Source organism: Athene noctua, chromosome 2, assembly GCF_965140245.1.
Source record: "Athene noctua chromosome 2, bAthNoc1.hap1.1, whole genome shotgun sequence".
NCBI classification, from domain to species: Eukaryota; Metazoa; Chordata; class Aves; order Strigiformes; family Strigidae; genus Athene; species Athene noctua.
In genome coordinates, this window is record NC_134038.1 from 155,137,594 (window position 1) to 155,155,873 (window position 18,280).

An 18,280-nucleotide genomic window follows, 5' to 3' on the forward strand; every position below is an offset into this window, starting at 1 on the left:
CGTACCGCACCGCCTGCGTCGGGGGGCACGTCGTCACGCAGTGCAACCTCCCGCCGCCAGGCGGCGCGCTCCGCCCCGACGGCCGCCCGCACGCACGCCCCCGCGTCGCCCCGCCTCCGCAGCACCGCTCCGCCCCCCGCGCCATTTAGCCAATCGCCGCGGAGCCTCGCGGCCCCCCCGCCCTGCCCCCGCCTCCGTCCGTGTTTATTTTTGCCGCGGGAAGGCAAGGAGGCCGTGTGATGGGCACTTGCGTTGCCTAATCGGAGAGCCGTTCGCTCGAGGGGGCGGGCAAGCGGCGGTTTGGCGGGAGCTGGGCCGCGCGGCTTCCCCTCAGCCCCCCTCAAGGCGGCCGCCCCGCCCCGCTCCCTCCTCCTCCGCGTCGTCAGCTCCTTGTAGCCTTCCTCCGCTCGGGCTCCCCCCTGGGCCCCCCCCTCTCCCGTCAGAGACCCGCTTTTTGGGGCTGCCCGAGCAGCCGGTCTCCGTCTCTCGGCTCTGACGCCCTTCCCGCCCGGCAGCCGCCCAGGCCGGGCTCCTGTCACGGCGCCGATGGCCGGCGTGATCCGGCGGCTGGATGAAGCCGTGGTCAACCGCATCGCGGCCGGCGAGGTCATCCAGAGGCCGGCCAACGCCATCAAGGAGATGATCGAAAACTGGTAACGCGGGGCTCGCCCCTTCTGTCCTGCTGGGGCCGCTGGGGCGCAGCCTGGCCTTGCTCGGGGTGGGCGGGGGGCTGTCCCGGGGCTCCCCTCGGGCGGGGGGCGAGGGCGCTGGGCGCGCTGGGTACGCCCGAGTTGGGGTGCTGAGGAGAGAATCCGTGGGTGCTCGTACTGAATATACAGAGGGACAACGCCGTTCGAAAAGGCTTTCTAAATTTGTGTTTGGGTTTGTTTTGTTGTTGCTTAGTTTCTGAATCATTTGCTTTCAGCGTCAGGTTAATAACTTGGTTATTTGTTCCGAAGTCTGTCTGGGATTACAGTTGCTGCCTTTTCCCTAGTAAGTGTAGTGAGCTGTATCAGCTGTGCGAAGTCAAGCAGCAGAGTCTGCAGTAGGTTTCAGTAATGGGTAGAGGTGGTCTACTTGTTGGACAAGTCACCTTCTTAATTTTTAAATTCCTGAAAGTTCTCCATAATTGTTGTGGATGGTGATTTAGAACAATAATCACTGTACTTAAGAAAAAAAAAAAAAGAGACAGTAAGGATTTATTTGAAGCAGAATGAATTCTAATATGAATGACAAGTAGAACAGAAACAAATTATCACTTGTGAGAAAAATTCAATTTTAAATCAAAGTCATGTAGCCCTTTGTTCTCTAGAATTGCTCTTCTCTGCAATGCTTTCTTGTTTTTTGCAGTTTGGATGCTAAATCTACAAGTATCCAGGTAGTAGTTAAAGAAGGTGGTCTGAAGCTCATCCAGGTCCAAGATAATGGCTGTGGTATCAGAGTGAGTAAATGAAGTTGACAGCTGTATACTGATGTTTAATACTACCTTTTAAAATTTATTTAAATTTATTAATGTTTCTGATCTTGAAAAAGTTGGAAAGGAGGGAGGCAACTTATTACTTGTCCCTTTCACGTAGAAAGAAGATCTGGACATTGTATGTGAGAGATTTACGACGAGTAAACTTCAAAAATTTGAGGATTTGGCTAGTATTTCTACATACGGTTTTAGGGGTGAGGTAAGATCTTCATCAAGATTTTTCAAACTGTTAATTGTTGTTATCCTGTTGTAGTGGGTTTTACATACTTTCTCATTCCTAATAGTCTTTACAGAGTACTCTTTACTCTGAGAGAGTCTGCTGTGTGAATATAGTTTAAAATACATTTCTATGTCTTTCAAGATGAGATGGATGCCTAGGGAAAGGTACATATTTTTTTTTAAAAAAGAAATCTTACTCCAGAAAGCAAAAAAAAGTAAACGAAGGCCTGTCTTCTCAGTGCTTCAGGAACCTACAGGTGAAAGATTTGACTGGAAGGTGGATCTCTGATGTCAGACATTTGTCTAAATACAATACTTAAAACTAAATGTTTGAAATGGACATTTGTCTTCCTTTGTTTTTGCTATTAGTCAAAATTAGTATCTCTGACCCCTCATATGTACTAGTTCTCCGTATCCTCAGAAGCTGTCTGAAGGAACAGTGCGGGATGGGTTCTGCTTTCCCCTCCAGATGGACAGCAAGATACAGAAGTACGTTGGCTGTGCTCAGCAACGTAGATCCTTGCATGCTCCGGAGAACAGAATCCCCGAGGCCTCTCCTCACATGCTTTCAATCTAATCAGCTCTGCAGCCAGTAGAGTCTGGTCCTGAGACTGGTTTCAGCAGGCTGTGCAGACATATCCATTGAGTTTTTCAGGAAAACCTTTGTAACTGAAGTTTGTAATATTGTCTACAGGCAGGAGAAAAACTTGGGCAGGGATGAGAGGATAATGGCCAAAACCTCTCAGCTGTTTTTTGTTTAACATGAAAGAAAGGGTACAACTGTAATAACTTTGCAAATTTCTTTTAGTTATGTCACATGGTTAGCTGCTTGCATTGTCAGAGAATATGAAATTCTAAAAAAGCTAAAAGAAGGTTCTGGATAAAAGTCAGTGTTATAGGTACTAAAATTTGTTAAAGATTTACTGACCTGGAATTTTCTTGTAAAAGCATTTATTAATTATTTCCAAATGGTATAGCGAAATTCAGGGGTGCTGTTCAAAGTGTGGACACTCCTCAGTGGCCTCCAGCACAAGGTTTACAAAGATGCTTTCTCTTTCTCTAGGCATTGGCCAGCATCAGTCATGTTGCCCATGTGACGGTAACAACTAAAACAGCCGATGCAAAGTGTGCATACAGGTACGCTACCCGTTGTCCAAGGGACTTCTGCTGCATGCAATAATGAACAGGTGTATTTAATTATCTTTTCAGTGCTGTTAGGAGGAGAGTGGGGTAAGGAATTAAGTGTTTCTGGGGTAGTTACAAAGAAGATCCAGAATGTGAGAAAACGTAGTTTGAGATATTTTATTCCAGACCATAAAGGTAAGCTTTAGCTAAACAATGTATTTTAAAAGTTAAGAGTAGTGGAGGATCTTAAAGGGAATTGTACTTCAGCAGTCAGTGTAAGGTAAACTTTCATCTTTTTCTGCATTTCAGGATAAAATGATGTATATACACAGTCAGCATGTCTTGCGAATTGTCTAAGTCTCTGAGCATTAGTTTGCTTTTGTATGGAGCCTAATCCTATAGAAGAAAAGGTTTTGAATATTCTTCTGAAAACTTACTCTGAATCTATGCAAGCCTATCCATTAATTCCTCAACTACTTTTAAAAAAAAGAAGGTGGGGGGGGGGAAAAAGAGACGCTTTGCATCTTTCTTTTTCAAAAGATTGTGTGACTACGGTCTTTCTTGCATTAAGTTTGTAGGGTATGTGAGAGGGTAAAAAAAAGTATGCCCTTTCAAATTATGCCCCTTTATCACTTGCTGAAAGACCTACATGGGTCAGAAATCTCTTGTGCTCAAAATCCTCTTACAGGCAAAACGGAAACATCTTATACGTAAAGTCAAGAATCTCTTATTAGTACCGCTGAATTATGAAGTCTAGTGGAAAAATTATTATTAGTTCAGGTCTAGCTATTGAAGAAAAATAAAATACAGTAGTCCTGCCTTTACAGGAAAAGTCTCAGTAATACAATTTCAAAACACATATCCCGTTACCTGTCCCTTTTTCTCTGCCGCTGTTCCCACTCTCCCACTGCCCCTCTGGGTCCTACGGTCAGACAGCTTTCCCCTAGCAGAAAGGTGGGGGGGTTGCAGCCAACTGTCAGTGTCCCAGGTCCTTTGCTGGGAGGAGTGTGATGATGATGGGATTTCTGTTGTCTTCTCCCTTTGTCTGTGTCTGACCCCCTGTAAATCTAGATGTCTGACAACTTTTTGCTTGTATTTTCTGCCTAGAGCTGCTTACAGTGATGGAAAAATTAAAGCCCCTCCGAAACCCTGTGCTGGAAACCAAGGAACTCAGATCACAGTAGGTTTTTGTGCCTGTTCTCTCTTGTCCCTTTTCTGTTTCCCGGTGGTTGTGCTTGCACCACTTATGGTATGTGTTTACATTGTAAGGTATATGACAGTAACACCTTATAGAATATTTTCCAAATGGTGTGTGGTTTTGTTGGGTTTTTTGTTTTTTCTTCACCAAAGACAGCAAGGTAAATTTTAGATCCTCTTTTTTTTTTTCTTTTTTCTTCCTTCTGAGGATAGCATCATCAATTACATTCATAAATATTTGGTAATCCTGGACTGCTGAAAGCCTCAGTGGACAGTTTGGGCTACAAGAAGCTCAGAATATGGAGGAGTGGTTTGCGTTATATGAGCCAGGGTGGGAAGATGAGGGCTGGCACAGGAAACTGCCGAACCGCTGTTTGGTTTTCAGTCATATCTTTCATATATACCATGATTTGAATGTGGGTTGGGGTTAGGATTGGCATTAAGGTTATGAAGAATAAGGAGCTCAGAATGGGAAGGTATTACTACATTGACAGCCCTGATTGCAGCAACTGTTTTAACATTCATTTGCATTTCATTAAAACAGGGTGTAATCAGGGAATCCATTGTCATCTGCAGAGGAAGGTCTGTAACTTGTACTGAAAAGTGAGCTGTAGAGTTGTTTTTATTATTGGTAAAAATACTGATGTGCCCAAATATTTGAAAACATACATTTCTCTGGAGTTGGGTTTTGTTAGGAGAACTGAAGCAGGTGAGGAATAAATTGAATGTTGATCATCCATAAACTGAAATATTCTTAGAGAATTTAGTAGTATCTATTAAGAAGATGATTTAGATTAATTATACAGTAAGAGAATATTTTTGTAAAATGCTTTTTAATGGTCGTCTCTTTCTCTGTAGGTTGAAGATCTATTTTACAATGTAAATACAAGGAGGAAAGCTTTAAAAAATCCAAATGAAGAATACGCAAAAATACTAGAAGTTGTTAGCAGGTAAACTGAAATAGGCTCCAATTTCTTATACTGCCATGAGCAGTAATGTTTTTTTTCAGAGGGACTGGCATATGTGTTTGATGTAATTTGTTTTTGTTTTTTAACTGTCTGTTAGCGTAAGATGTCAGATAACGACAATTTGATGCGGAGAATCCAGAGGGAAAACTGTGTACTCAGTCTATGACTATTATTAGTAAGGATTCCAGCAAATAGATGATGATGATGATAGTGTTGAATGACTGAACTCCCAATAAACTTGGGCTGAATAGAATCCCAAGTAAAAACTGTGCAGGAGCATTGAGATTTGGCTGAATGTGAAAAAGCTGACTGACAATTTCACGTCCTCAAAAAAGAAATTGTATCACTTTAGCTACCAGATGTTCCCTTCCTGGGTCCCTTTGTTGCATCCTTTGCCAGGTGCAGGGGCTTGGCAAGCAGGATCTACACAATTTAACCAAAATAACTGCTTTACACTTTTGGTAAACACAAAATCTAGCAAAGAGTATCAAGCCTGTGTGCTAAGTGTTATAGCTTGCTCCCCAAATGAGCTACTTACGAGTCTCTGCTGGCCAGGCAGACTTCAGCCAGGGGGTGAAGTGTCAAAGGCTCGGGTCCTGCTGCTCCGTGGAACAGACTGATCTGAAGTCTTGCCGAGTTACAGGCTTCCAACTCACTGGGGCTTTTTTCCATTAGGATTTTGCATCTTTCCCCCCCCCCCCCCCCCCCCCCCCCCGGAGTTTTTGCGTTACTAACTGTCCCAGTCTGAACAGTCTAACCATGGTCTGCATTTTTGCATTTGTTACCTTGCAAGGCTCTACGGTGTGTTCTTTCTCATGACTTAGCAACTTTCCTGGAAGTTTGAGTCAAGGTTATGCAGCTGTAGTGTATCAGAACTTGGCCCTGGGGTCAGAGACAGCTGAGCCATCTGTGTAGGGGAAGTTAAAAGGGTGAGCCAGACTTTTCAGATTCTTCTTTTTAGTGGTTCAGACTTGATTCTGTTATACTGAGGGGGGGTTGCTGCTCTTATAGTTAAACCTGTGCAATGAAACTGAACCAGCTACATCTGTAGAAGTCGATCAGGTTTTTTTGAGGAATAAGCTCATTCTTGAATTTCATATGGTTACAGGTGAGTTATAAATAGAAAAGATTTATTTTTATGGCCATTTAGTCTACAGCTCAATTTGACTCAAATCACATTACTGTGTAACAGGAGAGGAATAGTTTGTCCCTGTTACTAGCCACTTTTTGGCATCCAGGGAAGGTAACCTTTTCTTTCACATACTGCAGCCTTATGTTTATCTGTTTTTCAGGTATGCCATCCATAACTCGGGCATCAGCTTTTCAGCTAAAAAGGTATGTAAACAAAGTCTTTTAAGTTCACTGTGTGTCTGATATATGTGTAATATGTGTACCTGAAAAGGCCAGAAAACTTGCCCTGCATCTTTTGCAGTGGGACTGGTGTCCAGAGCTTTCCCTTGTACTGAAATGTTCAAGTGTATGTTGATATGTTGATGCAGTTTGGATAGAGAACATACTAGTTAAAAGTAAACAGGACAAAAATATATTTATCAGGAGTTTGGAGTTTTCTATGTGGTCAACGTTTTGTTTTAGCTTTATGAGCTGTTTCAACTTCTTTTGAGAGTCTGGTTACTAATTACTTTATGAAAGCGGATGGGGTAGAGTACCCTCCTTCTGAGGCATTCTTGATAATTATTTACTCAACTACTTATGTTCCTCATGTTCAAAGATGGAGTTGCTGGCCTGAACGGGTTGATGTCATCTAGCAAATCTTGTATTCCTGTGTCATTTACCTTCATTGTTTTTTCTGAACACAAATAAATAAATAATACAAAACGTTATAATGACGTCCCATGCCTTTGTGTCCGCAATGTTATCGTTTAACGTATGTCTAAAACTTCGGCCAGAACTGTGAATTGATGGATACTCATGTCTGCTCTCTTTAGCAAGGTGATACTGTGTCAGATGTTAGAACATTATCAAACGCCTCAACAGTGGACAACATCAGGTCCATCTTTGGAAACGCTGTTAGCAGGTATGTCGATGTCAAGGTTCCTTTTGACATGAAATTTTCTAGTAAGTATCCCTCTCCTTTCTCTTAAAGAAGATGGGCGGTGCTGACTTTTCCTGCTTCCTTCAAGGTAAGTTACAGAGAAGAGGGAGTGTTCAATAATAGAGCTCTCCTTTGTCTTGCAGAAACGTGTGACTCGTTTTTAGTATCTCAGAGGAAAGAGGGAGGTTGCAAAGCTGTTCCTTTAATGCACTTGAAGGGAACCATCTGCTTGTAGCTTTCTGTGTGCTCATTTAAAAAGAGCAAGCTGTACCTGTGTTCTCTACAAGTTCCTAGCCTCTTCCTATGTCATGAAAATCTTGCTACTTCTTACCACAGCCTGCTCCCTGATACATTCTGAGTCTCCTCAGATTTGTTTTTCTGAAATCTTACAGTTTAATATTTTGACAAAAGCTACATTAGCTGAGGCTGAGTAAACCAGGCAGAAAAACTGAAAGTGAATAAAAACAATCAGATTTTTGAAAATACATCTGCCACTTCAGGAATAAGTCTCTCTTTATAAGACATTCATCTGTGAATAACTCATTGAATGAACTTGTGGAATGGATTTGTCCCACCAGTACTTGGGTGTCAATTTGATTCAGTTAATAGTCACACTTCTCATGTAAGGAATGTAACTTTTAATACATGGAAACCTTTATGAAACACAGCGAACTAGAGAGGCTGTTTAGTGGTAAGGTTTGCAGTGTTGTTTGTATTTCTTTGTTACGCATTTGGTTTTGTCTACTGCTAAAGCCTGTTTGGTAGTTTTTCCTTTTCACAGTTTGAATAAATTGTCCATTTCCACTTAAATGTTTTGATTCTACGTTTTCAAATGAAACTTTTATTTTAGCTAATTTAAGATGGTGATTAGTCTACCTTGTTATTTTGACTTAAAAAATGAAAACAAATAAAAATGTAACTCGGTATATATTGAGGTTGATTTGGAAATAAGTACCCTGTAAGACTTTTTTCTGTGTTAACTTTAGAAGTTGGCATAATGCCTTGCTAGAGAGCTGTGCTCACAAAGTAACAAAGTGGACTTCTTCGACTAATGAATCATGAGAACTATAAAAACTATTACGAGAATTGTTAATGTTAGGTTCTGTATGCATGAGCAAGAAAAAATTTTTTACATCTTTATGACTTCTTAACAGCCCACCAATAAATTTTAGACTGGCAGAAGTAGACAGAGTAGTTCAAGAAAAACAATGTTCTTCCCTGGCTGCTGACAGTTTTGAAGTGTCCTTGTCTGTCACTGTCAATGACCTGAAACAGTGAAATGCATATTAGAATTATCGATAGATGTTTATAATACTGTGTATACTGTGATGTGTTAAGGTATTAAAAAGATAATGTGGATAGTTTTACAGACTCCGATCATACGGTGTTACTAGCTTACACTTACTCAGAAAGAAGAAACACTACAGTTCAGGTTAAATATTTTTTGTGGCTTGGCAATGGAAGTTTGAACTCTTAAATAATTCCAATGTTTTCATTAACTGTGATATAAATAGAATATAGAACAACATATCGCTACTTATGAGTACTGTTTGAAATTTGCATCAACAGAAGAATTAATTTTTTGTGTGTGGTACTATCAATAGGGAACTGATAGAAGTGGGCTGTGAAGATGCAAGTCTGGCCTTTAAAATGAAAGGCTACATCACGAATGCAAACTACTCTGTGAAGAAATGCATATTTTTACTCTTCATAAACCGTAAGTTTAGAAAAAAAGGCAGCATTTTGTACAGTCATATGTTACTTATGTAACATTCAGAAAAATGAAAGTTTCTGAAGATCCACAAAATGTATGAACGTTCTTAAAAACCCCAAAAATTAAGTATTACAGTTAATTGTAGATCTTAAGGTGTTTTTCTGTTTGTAATGTGCATCATGCTTTTCACTCTGGTGGAAAGCAGCTAAGACCGGGCCTAAAGAAACTTAAGCTTGTGGAGTATCGAGCTTATGATTGTGTCCTGCCAACTTAGACAGAGTAGTCTCTCTGTTCTGCAGCAACACTGGCTTGGGGTGCAACAGACCTTAACTGTGAAATAATGGTTATTTCAGCATTTGTGGGAAAAAAACAAACTTCTAAATAAAAAACTTACTGAGCAGATACTGTCTATTCCTGGTTTTATATGAAGAATAAATAGGTCTCAGAAAAAACGGGTATAACGGATGCCCTTTGAAGATACAAAGCATGAAGATGTTGGCCTGAAGGAGAAGTTGGGCACTGTGCAGTGTATTTCAGTGAGCCTCTTTGAAAAGAACATTTTGTTCTGTGTTTCAGATCGATTGGTAGAGTCAGCCGCTTTGCGGAAAGCCATAGAAACGGTTTATGCTGCTTATTTGCCAAAAAGTACGCATCCTTTCCTATACTTAAGGTAAAGTAATAGGAAGAAGTAGCCTTTTAATACTATGTTGCAGGATATAGCTAGGGTGAGTAGATTTAGAAGGATGTTTGTGTTCCTAATACTAGTGTTAAGCATTACACTGAGGTAATTAATTGCCAGACAGGAGATAATTAAATCACGAAATAGAAATCTTAAGACAGGCCTTGTTTTTAGAAGTACTCTCTGGTATTTCAGCCTTAAGTCCTTTAACTCGCAAGACACTGCAAGTAATATTTCTAAAACCTGTTTTTTGTAGTAGTACAATGGAGAGATTGGTTTAAGCTTACCTACGTAACCTGATTTTGGTGAGTTTGGAATAGAGTTCTTCAGATTATTTTTTAATATACCCGGCAAATCTGACTGTAGTGCAACTTTAGCAGGTTTCAGGACCATTTTGACTTGGAGTTGCATGGAGTAATGCTCCAAGCCTGACAAATTCTATACTGAACCAGTTTGCACCCTCTGCGATCCATGGGAAATTTTAGGTTAACTTCTTTTAAAATGTTTTCTAGCCTGGAAATAGCCCCTCAGAACGTAGATGTGAACGTGCACCCTACAAAACACGAGGTCCACTTCCTTCATGAGGACAGTATTCTGGAGCGTGTGCAACAGCATGTAGAGAACAAGTTACTGGGCTCTAATTCTTCAAGGATGTACTTCACTCAGGTGAGAATGTGTCTGAAGTGACCACAGCTCTGCACTATTTAATCTATTGTGGGTACATTTATTGTGTTCCATAGTACAATCTGTGCAGTGATTCAGTCATCAGCATTACGCTGGTACCTTGAGATCTTTGCTCTATGTTTCAGGGATGAAACTGCTTTAAGATACCAATGTTAACAGTGTGGTGAGAGAGAAAAAGTGTACAAAAACAGTTTAAATACCTTTTTGTCAAGTATCTGATTGGTCTTTTTGATTTTACAAGTATATTAGCCTTCATGTGTGGTAAACTGGTTTTTATTCTGCCCTGGTTTATGTGACAGTCATGTGACTGAGGAAATTTTTCTTTGTATTTGACGACACTTTGGATTTAATCTAACCAGAAAAAAAATCAGGAAGAAGGTTTCTTAATCTCTCTCTATGTGGAGCATAGCATAAGAATTTTAATTATTTTTAAAAGAACCAAATTTCCTTGTGATTTTTTTTTTCCATTAAAGATTTTCCCTTTGAGACAAAAGAACACTAACTTTAACTGCCAAGATGATGACAGTCATGCTATGTGGATAACAAGTGCAAAGCTTGTGGCCTGTTTAAGCAGTTAACACTGGTTTTGGGGTTTGAAAGTTACTTGCCCCTGAGCAGTAAGATGCTATGAGAAGTGTGACTGATCTGTTTGGGTTTTTTTTCTTGTTGTTGAATCTCTTCTCTTTGTTTCCCTGTATCTGAACGAAGACATTGCTTCCAGGGGCCGACTGTTCTTCCAGTGAGGTGGTAAAATCAGCAGCGAGCTCTTCTGCAGTTACCAGAGGAAGCGGTGATAAGGTTTATGCACATCAGATGGTCCGTACTGATGCCCGAGAGCAGAAATTGGATGCTTTTCTCCAGCCGGTGAACAACCCCCTAAGTACAGGCCCCCCTGAAGCAACAACAGAGGTTACTGCAGGACCTCCGGAGGGTGCGGCCAGGCTGCAGGATGCTGAAATGGAAGATGTCAGTGATCAGGTTGAAATGGCAGATGTTCAGGGGGACACGGTGGTGCCTGGGGGGCTGAGCGAGAGTAGACGCTTGTCTCCTGAGACAGTGCCTCCTCGGTAAGTCTCATCCTGCCTGAGGTCATACAAGGTGACCCCTTTATTTCATGACATGGCCCTGAAACTAAGATTTTTCTTTATCTCTTTGGCCTTTTTGCTTTTTCAGAAGGAAAAATTTTCCTAGAATAATTTTCCATGGTATTTTATTAAGAAATTAAATTTCATCTGTGAACTGTAAATTACAGAACTTGTGATAAATTTTTTAACTGGAATGGGATTTCCACACCTACTGAAAGGCAGAAAGCGGTATAAATGATGCCATTAACTTTAGTTTAGGGAGATTGTACTGGTCTGTCTCTCTTGGGAGACCCTTCTCTTGGGGGGGGATAGAAACTACATAATTGAATTTTGCAGACTTTACCCTAGTAAAATAAGAGCTGTAATATTTTATAGCTCCTGCAGGAGCTGTTAGGTAAGGCCAAAATCTGAGGGAATCTGATTCCCCTCCTGCCCCCCCCCTCCCCAGTATTACAGAAAAATTATCATGCAAAAAATTACTAGAAATACCAATATTTTTTTGATGTGTCCTTTAGAGCCCAGTTCGCTTGGTGCTTAAACAACAGATGTTTGAAGTGATTGGTATTAGAGAAGCTTAAATTATCTCATGAACTACCTTTTCTGAACAAATTGTGCCTCGGAAGTAAAATAAAGGAGTCTAGCATACAGCATGTGAATTGAGAATCCCATCTGTTGGTGTGTTTTGCCTAAGTGATAGAGAATTGAATGTAATTCTTTTTGTTTTGGTATTGCAGAAAGAGACCACGGGAAGATGTGGACATAGAAATGGAGAAAGATGACAGCAGGAAGGACATGACTGCTGCCTGCACCCCTAGAAGAAGAATCATCAATTTGACCAGTGTATTGACTCTGCAGGAGGAAATTAGTAACCAGACACATGCAAGTAAGCAAGCCTTTTGCTTCTCAAGGTTGTTGTTATTCCACCAACTAAATACTATTGTTTGAACTGAGGAAAGTGATATTTAAAAGGTGGCCCAGCCAGCTCACTGTGCCGCTAAGCGAGCTTTTAACAAAATTGTGTTAAATGTCAAGGGCCAAACTTGAACAGGCAGCTGCCACACTGGAGGACTGTTTTAAAGACTTCCATGTATCTTGTTAGTTGATAGGTGTTTTATGCATTCTAAATATTTTGCAAACCTTAACTTGCATCATAATTAATAACACTAGAAAATTGCATCTTGAAAAGCTAAAGCATGCACTTGTACTTTATTTGTGCTCCAGAAGAAGTTTTGCATTAGACTGGTAATCTGACTGTCACTGTTTAAATACTGAAATCAGAGAGTTGTCCCTGAGCCATAAAATGTCCAAAAATGTCTCAAAATACATGGTAGAACTTGTGCAGCAGCTTGAGGTTGCATCTTGTCTTCATACATGTAAGAAGTAGCTACAGGAGACCTTTGGAAGAAAAGAATAACCATTCTCATGATACTGTATTCCTTTGGAAAAGGTAACAATGGAGTTTGGGTAGCATAGTGCTCTGTGCATGCTGTGACTGCACTGCCAGGCTCCTCTGATGAGGAGCTCTTGTGGAATGCCAAAAATGAAATCCAACTTCTCATACCTTTTTTTAAAGTATATGTAAGTGAGAAAGCTGGATACATATTTTGGGAGAAGAAAATAAATAAATGATGAACATGCTCTATCACACTTAAGAATTTAGTCTGACAATACTAGATTTTGTTGCAAAGTTGTTTTACATCTGCAGTTTTCTTTGAAGTATGTTTGTGCTCTGTTACTAATCTGTGGCTGGAAACAAATTCTGAAAGGCTATTCAAGTCAAACACAGATTTATTTTATTTTTTTTTTAATTTGCATTCGTAGCTTAACTGTTATATAACTATTCTCACTTATGTTTTAATATATATGTGTATGCACACAAATGATTGATCTTCCAAAACGTGGATGATTGGTAGTACAGCAGGGGTGTAGTAGTGACTGAACAGTGATCTGAGAATTCAATGCTAAAAAGACACAAACCACAACTAAATAACTAGGGCAGAGTTGCAAATATGAAATTACATCCTCTTGTTTCTTCCCCACCCCTTCAATCGTTTCAGATCTTCAGGAGATGCTACGTGATCACTCATTTGTTGGCTGTGTCAGTCCTCAGTGGGCTCTCGCCCAGTATCAGACAAAACTGTATCTTCTCAATACCACAAAACTCAGGTAAAGAAGCTGTTAGACTTGTTGGCAGTTGAAATAAGTACCAAAGACCAAGCTAATTAAAAGAAGGAAGAAAATGACAGGAAAAACATAATTTTCTTGTTGCCTATCCAAAAAGTCATGAGGCTAAAGATGAAGCAATCTGTTCAGAACAGTGGAAACAAGTCTGGCATGCTTGGGAGAAGCTGCAGGGAATCGCTGTGATGAAAATGCCAGCTACTGTATTGTGTGCTCACAGACTGGGGGGAAGGAAAGACATTCTGTTGGTTTCGTGATCATCTACAGCAGCAACTGGTCTACAGCACGCTGTTAAAGATGAGCAAGCAGAAGCTTCAAAAGAGACAAGCAAAATGTTGTATGTAAAATGTTAAGAGGAGCTGCAGGACATGATCATAACACAAAGTTTGTGGTTTTGCATATGCAGCCTTATGGGGCTGGCTACATACATTTTGTAACAAATCAGAGGCTATCCTTAAGATAGACATGTCTATCAACTTCCAAGCTCCTGTGAATTTCTTGCAGTGCAGCAAAGGAGTAAAGAGGTATCTGGGAATAAAATGATAGTGGCTGTATGCTTGAGTATGTAAACATTTCTGTGCCAGTGTGGCTGATGATGTCAGAAACCAAGAATCAGATTTAATTGTAAACATCTCGATAGTCCATGTGAATCTTAAACAGTTTAGTTTAAAATCTTTGTTAATATGAATGGAAAGAGCAGACATACATATCCAAAATGACCCTTACTTTCCCCTCTTGATTATGGTAACTTGGAGATCTGTGATTCTGTCCATGTAACTAATTTTTGTACTTCAATTTAGCCAAGAACTCTTCTACCAGATACTTATTTATGACTTTGCAAACTTTGGAGTCTTAAGGTTGTCAGTAAGTATAATTTTACATTATATCATACATAAGATTTTTTCAAAATTCATTTACAGTAAGTCTCTCCTTTCAGCCAAATATATAGTTTTACAGGTTTTTTTTCTGCTACAAGAACAACGTTTTGTTTCTTTTACAGTAAGGATAGAATGTAGAAAACTATTAGTAATTTTGTAGCTACTACTGTTAAGTTGTCATCCTGGTTGCTTGTTATTCATGTCACTTATATATATTCACCTTGTTGCTTGTTACATTGGGACAGATAATTAATTTGATTTCTAATCAAATCTATCAGAAGTAGTGTTGGTTGCTAGCGTTTATCCTGTAAGTATCACAGCACTTTGCACGACTGTGGATTGCACAGAATTATATCAGAAGGATATTAATACTTTTTAGACTGGTTATGATAAGCAGAACAGTTTGTTCTGCAGGCCAGAAACAGTATATTACAGTTAGCTTATAAATGTGAAGGGAAAAGCTGTAGATTTCCAGTAGAGCACGTTCATCATTAACAATGGTTTTGCCTTCTCCATATTTAGGAGCCAGCTCCTTTGTATGAGCTTTCAATGCTTGCTTTAGAGGATCCTGAAAGTGGCTGGACAGAAGAAGATGGACCAAAAGAGGGGCTTGCCGAGTATATTGTGGAGTTTCTGAAAAAGAAGACTGAAATGTTGAAAGATTATTTTTCTCTTGAAATTGATGAGGTGACGCTGCTATTACTTCTGACAGTAAATGAATGGTGGACTTGGCAGTGTGAGGTTTATGGTTGGACTCGGTGATCTTAAAGGTCTTTTCCAACTTAAATAATTCTGTGATTCTACTTTTGGTAACAGATAACCACAGCAGTTTGCTTGCAGTTCTTACTAAGACCTATCTCTGGGAAGATTTAGGTGGCTTACCCCCATCATTAAAAATGCTCAGGACATTTGCTGCTTTTAGAAGGGCACTACACGTGAACTTCATATATAATGAGCTACTAAATAAAAATAATTTGGTCACTGCTTCCATAACTAGAATGCAGATCTTTTATCCAGCCTGGTGTGCAGCTTAACCAGCTCTCTAGCCAGGCAGGGCTGCAGCATCACTATTGCTTGCAATGTTTCTTTTTTTTTTTTTTTTGGTGGCCCAATGCATCCCTTTCTCTACACAAAGCTGATCAGCTTCATCAAGGGTCATATAGCCCAGACATGTCTCTCAGATATTCCCCTAGGAAGTGTGATCTCTGTAGTCAGTGGCTGGAGTTGGAGGAGGGGGCTGAATTCAGGTCTTCCTGAGCCGAGTGGCTTAAATCCAGCCCTCGTGAAGTTAAACACCAGTACTAACCCTCTTCCTGCAAAGTCTACCTGGCATCAGGCTTTAAAAACGTGTAATTTCAGATACCCCCAAGGCTCACTAGGTTTAGTAAGCATCAGTTTTACAATAAGTTTTCTTGCATGTACTGCAAGAAAGAACTTTTTTTTTTTTTTTTTTTACTGAAGCAGCAACGTTGCCTTGCAGGAAGGAAACCTGATTGGGTTACCACTTCTGATAGACAACTATGTTCCGCCACTGGAAGGACTACCCATGTTCATCCTTCGCTTGGCCACAGAGGTATATTCTCTTAATGATTTCTAGTCATTCACAGATGACTCTTTCTATTTGGGAAAGAATGAAGTGAACCAAATTAATTCATCAGAAGCTGCAAAGGAAAAGCTGGAGTTGGTTAAATGTCCTGTTAAGACACACTTGATAAGGTTATTGATTAGTGGTGCTTTGCCCCTGTGTTCATAACTACTGACTGAATGAGCAGATATTTTGATTTGAAAGCCTTCACTTCTACCTTTTTTTTTTTCTATACCTTTACCTTATCCAAGACATTATTATGACTTTTCCATTTTAAGAATCTCTATAGAGTCTCAGACTGCTACCTCAATTCTATTAAATTACTACTTTTTCTTGTTATAGGTAAACTGGGATGAAGAGAAGGAGTGTTTTGAAACCCTAAGTAAAGAATTAGCTATGTTCTACTCCATTAGAAAGCAATATATACTAGATGAAGCCAACCTGACAACCTCTCAGGTATGAGACTATGTAACAAGTCATATGAACAACTAACATCACCCAGGAAACTTTTTTTCAATTGTAAACTTCTAGTCCCAACTCTACTTTCAGTGAAGCAAATCAAGTAGCAGTGTGGCAAGAATCTGAAAGAATGTGGCTTAAATTTTCTGCAGTATTGTATGATTTCAGAGAACCTTTTAACTTTGGGTATTGCAATCTACTTTAATAATACTACAGTTCTTGGCCTCTGAGTTTGGGATGTATTTTTTTTTTAACCTGGTGAGCTATGATAAATTTCTATAGAAGAATAAGGATGCATATAACCTAAAAATAGTCTGCTTGTGTCTGCTTAATCATTCACTTAAGCTAGCTCATTCTGCAGGTGACTTTCCAGAGCTTAAAATTAACTTGACTGTATAGAATGAACTTCCCCAATTTTAAAATCGATGTAGTCTTATTTTCTAAAGAAACTTTATTATGTTTCAGAGAAATTCAGTTTAATTATTTGTCCTTTTTTTTTTTCTGTATTTCAGAATGAAGAGCCTGACTCCAGTTCAACCACATGGAAATGGACAGTGGAACATGTACTTTACAAAGCTTTTAGGACTCATCTTTTACCTCCTAAACACTTCACAGAGGATGGCAACATTTTGCAGCTTGCTAACCTCCCTGACCTCTACAAAGTTTTTGAGAGATGTTGAGCAAGTAGTTAGTGGAGACTGGTGCATATCTAAAAAATGTTCATGCTACATTCTGTTTTACTCTGTAGATGATAAAGCTGGACTTGATGGAGGAAAGAAAACGGAGTTTTAATATCATGCTAACACAACAGCAAATGGTCAATCTTTCTTCTTTTGATCAAAGAATAAAAAGAATTGTTTTAGCTATATCTAAACCCAACTGAAGTTCTTAAAATCTCCACTTATGCTTTGAGTTTCACTATTATGCACTATGTGAACTGAATACAACTACTGAAGAAAATTCTTGTGGACTGTGGAAGGGTTCAAATGAAGTTGTGCACCTAGATGAAGTTCAGAGGTTTAAGGGAACTAGATGTATTTTTCCCATGGAGTTTACTATTTGGTTAGGAAAATTTCAGCACTGTTAAATAATAGGTTTTATTTTGTTCTTCTAATGCTTTACTCTTACTTGCATCCTCTGAAACAGATCTTGAATACTCTGAAGTGACATAAGTGATAGACTTGATCTTAGCTTTTTTTTCATCCAGCATTTCCAAAAGGGAATTTTAGGAACAGCATACTGAAGCCACTGCCTTCAGTGTGTATCAGCATTTGTGAAGGAAGATGGACTTCATACACATATATACAGACCTGTTATTTGGAGCAAAGAGGGAGGTGATGATTTTACTGTTGAGGCTTGATAGTAAATAAAGTGAAATAAAATAGCTGTGAAGGTATTCTCAAAACATCTGTTTAAATGTAGCTCTTGCAGACTCTGATAGCATCACTTCTACCTCTTCCTCCCCTTTCCCCTTGTACTGCCCCCAGCCTGGTGTATATTTGGTGCTGTAGCCTCAGCTCCAACAGGATGAGTAAGCCAGTGATGATGTTCACAACTCAAGCCCACCTTTAATAAATGATCTCCCAGCTTGCTTGCAATGTCTTATACCAGAAACTGAGAAGATGAAAGAAATCCTGCATCCACACAGCCCTAGAGAGTGGTGAACATGGTATCCACCTGCAATTCCTGGGGATCATCAAGTTCATGGCTGTGACTTTGACAGCTGCCTACAAGCCCCTGCTGCTAGTTTACTGATATATTAAGACCAAAAAAGGGGAAGCTAGTGTATGATTTAATGCTCTGAGGGGACTGGATTGTGGTGGGAAAATCCTGTAAACTGTAACAGTCACTGCTGCTTCAAAGAGCTGTGATTGGAAGAGATAGACCACAGCCCATCCTGTCTCCTACCCCACAGCGATGGAAATAATACAAAACATAACATAAAAGAATAGGTTGGTACTTAATATTTGCTGTGC

General features: G+C 39.8%; 1 protein-coding gene across 7 annotated transcripts; it reads left to right on the forward strand.

Moving 5' to 3' along the window:
* Positions 1-267: 267 nt before the first annotated feature.
* MLH1 (mutL homolog 1) lies at positions 268-17,925 on the forward strand. 7 transcript variants are annotated; one of them, XR_012633235.1, is made up of 19 exons: positions 269-653; positions 1,351-1,441; positions 1,578-1,676; positions 2,760-2,833; positions 3,929-4,001; positions 4,877-4,968; positions 6,279-6,321; positions 6,933-7,021; positions 8,644-8,756; positions 9,330-9,423; positions 9,945-10,098; positions 10,825-11,183; positions 11,936-12,084; positions 13,259-13,367; positions 14,183-14,246; positions 14,783-14,947; positions 15,722-15,833; positions 16,188-16,301; positions 16,817-16,955. XR_012633235.1 is itself a non-coding variant. In XM_074900787.1 (19 exons), the coding sequence occupies exons 1-19, from the start codon at positions 547-549 to the stop codon at positions 16,982-16,984; spliced, it is 2,250 nt and encodes a 749-aa protein (XP_074756888.1). In that variant the 5' UTR covers positions 271-546; the 3' UTR covers positions 16,985-17,925. The 7 variants fall into 7 exon arrangements, 5 of the variants coding, with proteins under 5 accessions (XP_074756892.1, XP_074756889.1, XP_074756891.1 ...); XR_012633236.1 differs by having other exon boundaries at positions 15,725-15,833; XM_074900787.1 differs by having other exon boundaries at positions 271-653; positions 15,741-15,833; positions 16,817-17,925.
* Positions 17,926-18,280: the final 355 nt, after the last annotated feature.